Raw genomic sequence first — 7,833 nt, 5'->3', positions numbered from 1 at the left:
TTGTTACTTTGTTAACTTTTTTTGGGGTGGGAAAGTGTTGCTTTTTTTTTTGCTCCATTGAAACATGTCGAACAGTAACAGTGGCAGCGTTCAGCTGCAGAAAATGGTGGAGCAACTGCGGCTGGAGGCCAGTATGGAGCGCCTCAAGGTGGGAGCTGGACAGAAAACACTATGCGAGGGCAAAGGAGTGGGGGGGGAGGGCAAAGGAGGGGAGGGGTAGGGTAGGGCACAGGAGAGGGGGGAGGGCAAAGGAGGGAGGACAGGGGGGAGGGCAAAGGAGAGAGGGGAGGAGAAGGGGAGGGCAAAGGAGTGAGGAGAGGGGGGGAGGGCAAAGGAGAGAGGGGAGGAGAAGGGGAGGGCAAAGGAGGGAGGAGAGGGGAGGGCAAAGGAGGGAGGAGAGGGGGGGCAAAGGAGGGAGGAGAGGTGGGGAGGGCAAAGGAGGTAGGAGAGGTGGGGAGGGCAAAGGAGGAGGAAAGGGGGGGGAGGGCAAAGGAGGAAGGAGAGGGGGCAGGGCAAAGGAAGGAGAGGGGGAGGGAGGGTGGAGGAGGAAGGAGGGGTGGAGGAGGAAGGAGAGGGGAAAGGAGGGGGGAGGGAGGGCGGAGGAGAGGGGGGGGGAGGGAGTGCGGAGGAGGAAGGGGGGAGGGAGTGCGGAGGAAGAAGAGGGGGGAGGGGAGGAAAGGGGGGAGGGGAGGAAAGGGGGGAGGGAGGGCGGAGGGGGGAGGAAAGGGGGGAGGGAGGGCGGAGGAAGAAGGAAAGGAGGGAGAGAGGGCGGAGGAAAAAGGAAAGGGGGGGAGGGAGGTCGGAGGAAGAAGGAAAGGGGGGAGGGAGGTCAGAGGAAGAAGGAAAGGGGGAGGGAGGTCGGAGGAAGAAGGAAAGGGGAGGGAGGGCGGAGGAGCAAGGCGAGGGGGGAGAAGGAGGATGGAGAGGAGGTAGGGAGGGCAAAGGAGGATGGAGAGGGGGAGGGGGATGGCGAGGAGGTAGGGAGAGCAAAGGAGGATGGAGAGGGGAGGGAGGGCAAAGGAGGATGGAGTGGAGGAGGGAGGGCGAAGGAGGAAGGATGGAAGGAGGATGACGGAGAGGGGGGAGGGTATGGATGGAGCAGGGTAAAAAGGCATAGGGGTGGGTAAATGGGTATATTTAAACACAAAGCAATTGAGTTGGAGGCGATGGGGTTTGGGAAGTGATGTAGCAAATGGCCTGGGCTAGGATAATGGCAGCAGAGTTTTCTTGGAGGTGGGCTAAACAGCGTTGGATCAAGTCTGGCAGTGATAAGGATATGGATAAGGGTTTTAGCAGCAGATGTGCTGTGGCAGTGCTGGAGATAGGCAGTATTACAGAGGTAATGTGGCCTTGTTGATAGAGGATATGGGGTTGGAAACTCATCTCAAGAGTTTAATAGGACTGTGAGTTTGTGTCCAGTCTGGTTCAGCCTCAGGCGGTGGCAAGGGAGAGGGATGGAGTCAGTGGCTAGGGAACAGAGTTTGTGATGGAGGTTGAAAACAATAGCTTCAGTCCTGCTAATGTTAAATGGAGGAAAATGCAGTTGATCTGAAGACTGGATATGGGACCAATAATATGATCACACAGGCAGTGGTGGGATCGAGAGAGCTGGAGGAATATGTGCAAGTATAGGAGGAGTGAAAAATATTCTGCTCTTAGCAATGGGGAAACTTTATTAATTGCAATATGGATGTAATTGTCCCTTTGTTTGGGGCTTACTGCTGACTGTACTATGAAACAAAGCCACTCAGTGTCTGACCGTCTGCTCAGGGTCATGTGTAAAGCATAAAGCAAGGCAGGCAGTTCATCAGCACTCTGGTCCATTCCAAGAACTAAAACAATGAGTGAACTGTGCTGACTCCTCTCCCGCAACTACTTGACTTGGACTCTTGCCCCATCCAGTTTTCCCTTCCTCTCCTGATGCTTACAGCCCATATCAAGGTACAGTGGCAGCACTATCAGCAGCCTCCTGCACCCACCACCCATTCTTCATGTAAGGGGCCAGACAGTGCATGTCCTCGGGTTATTTAAGCAAGGGAGGGCATCACATTTCAGCTTCCCGACATCACCCCTGAACGGCCTAGCTCAAATTTTAAGGTTATGTCTTGTAATTTGTGTATACACTTTCCAGGTGGCAATCAGGGTGGGAATCAAAGATCAGGATCTCAGGCCGATATTTCCCTCTCCATCTCCCCAGGAGCACTGAGGCCAAAGCTGTAGCTTCAATTCTTGCCTCAGCTGAAAGGTCCCTGTGACGCTGAAGGGAGTTTGGAAACCAGCTGTTTTCGTAAGCCGTGTCCCAGCTTACATAGTTCCAGATCTTGAGAAGTTGGAGGGAGGAGCCAGCTTACGTTTCGAACAGACACATACTATGTCATTTGTTAAATTATGTGTCTAACAGCGACTTATCTCCTAATGTTTTTCAAAACCAGGAACCCCATCCAGCTGTTCTGTGGGAAAATTATTGAGCTAACACTGTGTACATTGAGGCGACTCATAGAAGCATAGAAAGTTTACGGCACAGAAAGGGGCCACTAGGCCCGTGTCTGCACCAGGCAAAAAACGAGCCATCCAGTCTAATCCCACCATCCAGCATTTGGTCCGTAGCCCTGTAGTCACTCGGAACATTGAGAGAAAAATGAATTAGACTAACTAGGCTAGGCGCTGCAGAGAAGTTGGTTCATGTAATATTGGCTCTATTGTATTATATTGCAATTATATAGTCAAGTACAGCACAGAAAGAGGCCATTTGGCGCATTGAATCTTTTGAATCCAGTTAGTCTCACTCTTTCCCCATATCCCTGCAATTGTTTTCTTCAAGTATTTATCCAATTCCCTATTGAGTCTGTTTCCACCACCCTATCAGGCAGTGCATTCCAAATCCTAACCACTCGTGTGAAAACGTTTTTCCTCATGCCACCTCTGGTTTTTCTGTCATTCACCTTAAACCTGTACTCTCTGATTATCGACCCTTCACCCGTTGGAAACAGTTTCTCTTTTATGACTCTATCCAAACCCTTCATGATTTTCAACAGGCTTCCTCATTTGTTCAGTTATCTCTGCCCTGCCTCACCTCACCTCATCTACATTATTCACAGCTCCCCAAGTTGCAGTTATGTTCCACACCCCAGCATGAGCTATAAATAAATCACTTAAAAGCATATATTGTACACATCCCAGTGCACCATTTTCTACAACCATGTGCTGTGGGCACAGCGCCAGTAGTTTATTCCTGATTTCGTTCTAACTTTACCATTACAGGTTTCTCAAGCAGCTGTGGATCTGAAAAACTTTTGTCTTCAAAATGCTCACAAAGATCTCCTGCTTGTGGGGGTTCCATCTGGCGATAATCCCTTCAGACCCCCAAAATCCTGCCTTCTGCTGTGAGTTCATCATCAGGCATCATTCAGCTGTCCAGTAAATGGTAACAGAAGTTTAATATTTATAGCCTGTATGTTCTATTTATGTTCCTACAATAGAGAACACAGCAACAGTAAAAAAAAACTTCTTGTTCCTTTTGTCAGCTGTGTAATTTTACACTTCCATTCCAGGTTTGCTTGATTTTTTTTAAAATATTCATTCATGGGATATGGGCATCGCTGGCAAGGCCAGCATTAATTGCCCTTGAGAAGGTGGTGATGTGCTGCCTTCTTGAACCGCTGCAGTCCACGTTGTGTAGGTACATCTACAGTGCTGTTATGAAGGGAGTTCCAGGATTTTGACCCAGCCACAGTGCAGGAACAGCAATATATTTCCAAGTCAGGATGGTGTGTGGCTTGGAGGGATACTTGCAGTTGGTGGCAGTCCTATGCATCTGCTGCCCTTGTCCTTCTGGGTAGTATATGGCTATCAAAGGCAAGTTGCTGCTGTGATTAGGGTATAATTACGGAGCAAAGGAAGGTATATACAGTTAGATCACAGATCAGCCACGATCGTATTGAATGACGGTACAGGCTTGAGGGCTCCTGCTGGATGCTGTGCCTGACTGACCGTGTTCTGGGAGCGCACAGCAGAGGAAAGAAGCATTTTGAAATATAGTGGAATATAGTTACACTGTTCAGTTTTCTGCTCCCTTAACTGACATCGCAAAGCCAGTAAAATAGAAGTAAAATACTGCGGATGCAGGAAATCTGAAATAAAAACAGAAAATGCTGGAAATACTCAGCAGGCCAGCCAGCAGCGATGGAGAGAAAAATAGAGTTAATGTTCAGGTTGATGACTTCTCACCAGGCACTTTGACGAAAGGTCAAAAACCTAAAATGTTAACTCCTTTTCTCTCTCTGCAGCTGCCGCCTGGCCTGCTGAGTATTTCCAGAATTTTCTGTTTGCACATCCCTAGAATAGATTATCTGTTCATTATCACATTGCTGTTTGTGGGAGCTTTCTTTGCACAAATTGGCTGCCATGTTTCCCATGTTATAGTGACTGTACTTCACTAGTACTTCATTGGCTGTAAATCGCTTTGGGACGTCCTAAGATTGTGCGAGATGCTATATAAATGCAAGTTCTTCCTTGTCAAGGTGATAAATGTCCGAGCTTGGGAGTGGAACACTTTTGCTACCCTCAAGTACTCCCCAGCTCGGATAAAGCACTGGCTACTGTAGACTCAATCTCCCTCTGCTCTGCCCTAATTAGCTGAATGCATTGGACCCCAACATGCTGTGTCACAGAGCAAACAGGAGGCACGTGTGATGGGCTGAGTTCAATTTTAAGTTCTGGGGAAACATTTTTGGGAGCGGGTTTGGGGGGGAAATAACAAAGCCAGGAGGAAGTTCCCTCGAGATGATAGGCACCATCCCGCAACAGATTACACAGCAGCATCAACAAAGGCCACCAGACAGGTTTCTGTGCTGAGTGAGCCATTTACACACTCAGCTGCCTTTCTCATTCCATTCACTGAAGCAGCTGGCATTGACTTCAGGAGAAAAATTGGTGAAGCAAAATAAAATCCTAAAGCTGTCTTTGTTTGGTTTCCTTTTAGGTCAGTGATTAATTTAATCGGAGTATTGTGTAATCTCTGGATGATCCTAATAATACATTCCTGAACAACGCACTAACATGAGACATGGTCATGAACACACAAATACTGACGCCTGCAAGAACAGAACAGAAAACGCTTGCATCTGTAACAGGAACTGCTCTGGCAAGAATACTTGGAGAGGGGGTAGGGGGCAATGAGTTATTTGCATAAACTGATTGAAGAATGGTTTGTTCCACTATGTTTTCGTGTTTAATACAATATACTGAATACAGGAAAACGACATTGAAAATTTTGAAAGCGAAACTGGGCACCTAGTTTTGAGAGTCTGTACAGATTTACCACTCGGGACTAAGCTGTTGCAGTAGTTGAGCTCTGTCTCTAGAGGCTGCTAGTGAGCTGTCAATTCTCCCGAGCAGCATCTGGTGTTGGAAGACATTGCAACATTTACATGGATGCGAGACTGAAAAGTTTCTCTTATTTGTGAACTCCTGAGTACGAGGAAGCCAATCATTTCACCGCATAGCAAAGGAAAAAAAACCCGTTTGAGGTTCCCTGAAAACCTAATGAGCCTGGTAATTTCAGAATCATGGAGAAAAACAACAAAAACCCAAAGCATATGACTGGTACTGAACTTACAAGATTAATACCCACTCTGAAGAGTGGCACTCTCTCAGATGTTGGTTCATCAGTAGGACTGTGCGCTTTGCTTGGGATGCAATTTTTGAAGTTTGGCAAAGTTGGGATATGGGAGAACAAGTTAATTTCATGCAATTTTAGGAAAGATGTAAAATTCATTGGTTTATTTTCCCCCTCAGCATTGTGGAATTTCAGGTACCCCATGTAAAAAATTGAAATTGGAAAATGTTTATAGCTTTAGTATCTTAAAGGTGCTTGATTGTACTGGTACCAAAGTTAATTTTCATAGATACAGTGCAGAAGACGCCATTCGGCCCATCATGTCTGTGCCTGCTCTTTGAAAGAGCTATCCAATCAAATCCACTCTCCTGCTCTTTCCCCATAGCCCTGTAAATTTTTCCTTTTCAAGTAATTATCTTATTCCCTTTTGAAAGTTACTACTGAATCTGCTTCCACTGCCCTTCCAAGCAGTGCATTCCAGATCATAACTTGCTATGTAACAAAAATTCTCATCACGCCTCCAGTTCTTTTGCCAGTTACCTTAAATCTGTGTCCTCTGGTTACTGACCCTCCTGCCAGTGAAGACCATTTTTGCTGCGTTTTAAGATTTATCCAGTCATCCACTTATCGAATAAACAGTGTGACCAGTGATGGTGAGCACAAAAAATCATTCACTGTGTGTAACATGCATTAGAGACCCTTCACAGTCCTGCAAAAACCTGTCAACCTTTTGCTGTCAGCAGTACAAACTCCTCTCTTTACAGCTTCCTGTTGATCTTCTGTTAGGTACCTGTACGAATTACATTAAATTTATAATAGAAACAGGCCATTTGGCCCAACCGGTCCTTGCTGGTGTTTATGCTCCACACAAGTCTCCCCCCAACCCTTTTCATCTCACCCTATCAGCGTATCCTCTATTCCTTGCTCCTTCATGTGTTTATCTAGTTTCCCCTTAAATGCATCTATGCTATTCGTTGCAATGACTCCACACAGTCCTACATCTCACTGGCAGCTCTCAGGACCTATCCTTCTTGGTGGAGCCCTGGCAGTAAACAGCAGCAGAGTTTTGAACAGTGACTGCACAGTTTCACTGCTGATTCCATCACTGCTGGCTGGGGTGCACATCACACCACCCATTAAGACTGTAATCCCATTGAAAGAAACATGTTTCTTAAGATTATTAATTCCTCCTTTCAATGACTACCTGAAAATGAAATCACATTGTATATGTATCATCAGTATTTACTGAATGGCTGTTTCTATAAAGCCTTGTGACTCACATGGATGTTTTAAAATATACTTGGATTTCTTTACCAACCTGAATAGATGGAATTTAAATCTGCACAAGTGATGACCTTGAGACTTGTTATCAATGGCAATGTGGTTCCCAATCAAGTAGGAACATTGGCTGCTCGCCCCAAGAAGCAGGCCATAAATCACAAAGACCTGAAAAATCAGCACCTTTGCAACAAGAGAGCATTTGACGTCTGTCATTAGTTGTCCTGTTAATAGCAACATACCGGTACTGTCAGTAACCTGCTCCAACAAATGCTGGAGGGAAGTGCACAGAGTTTTTAGTGACACAGTAACTAGATTCCCTTTAGCCCTGAGACCACACTGTCTCAACAATGAGAACTCTCCAACTTCACATTTATAAACCTGTACAATCTACAAGTAAGAAATCTACAAGAAGGTACTTTCGATTTGGGAGTTAAAAACCATAATCCCATTTTTGTGCAATACAGAGGGATGACATCCCTCTGCCCATTTAATTCCCCAATACAGTGCAAAACACAGCTTATATATCTCCTCATTTGGCATTTCTTCACCGATGAAGGTTGTAGTCATCAGTTGCAGGCCCGCTGGTGTCTGGTCAGGTCTATCCGTGACTGGCAGATTCTCCCACAGCGGGTGCAAGTGAAGGTGAAGTCGCTGCTGGGAGCGAATGGATTTATCCTTCTCCTTTTCTCTTTCATGCTGGTTCTACAGGAATGTAAAAAAGGCCCTACTTATCTAATCCAATCCACTCTGATAATAGACTGTCACTGAGAACACACCATTCTGTATAGGTTTGCCAGTTCTGGTTGGGTGTGGTGCTAGCAGTTTTTACACTTGACTGCCTCACCTGGTCAAAGCTATTTCCAACCAAACCACCAACCCCCCATATCTCCAATGTTCCTATTACTATTAAACAAAGTATTCAATAAACAAAAAAA

General features: G+C 46.1%; 1 protein-coding gene across 1 annotated transcript; it reads left to right on the top strand.

Moving 5' to 3' along the window:
* LOC137355756 (guanine nucleotide-binding protein G(I)/G(S)/G(O) subunit gamma-10-like) lies at positions 1-7,833 on the top strand. The gene is made up of 3 exons (XM_068021256.1): positions 1-148; positions 3,262-3,424; positions 4,982-7,833. Exons 1-2 carry the CDS (start codon positions 65-67, stop codon positions 3,385-3,387), a joined length of 210 nt encoding a protein of 69 aa, XP_067877357.1. The 5' UTR covers positions 1-64; the 3' UTR covers positions 3,388-3,424; positions 4,982-7,833.

The sequence above is a fragment of the Heterodontus francisci genome, chromosome 43 (assembly GCF_036365525.1).
Source record: "Heterodontus francisci isolate sHetFra1 chromosome 43, sHetFra1.hap1, whole genome shotgun sequence".
Classification (NCBI taxonomy): Eukaryota; Metazoa; Chordata; class Chondrichthyes; order Heterodontiformes; family Heterodontidae; genus Heterodontus; species Heterodontus francisci.
This window is presented reverse-complemented; position numbering and strand designations above follow the sequence as displayed.

What these genes read in the sequence shown, in the direction of transcription:
- LOC137355756 (XM_068021256.1), top strand. Translation starts at nt 65, where the DNA reads ATGTCGAACAGTAACAGTGGCAGCGTTCAGCTGCAGAAAATGGTGGAG. An exon ending in CCAGTATGGAGCGCCTCAAG is followed by an intron (nt 149 to 3,261) that starts GTGGGAGCTGGA and finishes TTACCATTACAG; the next exon opens with GTTTCTCAAGCAGCTGTGGA.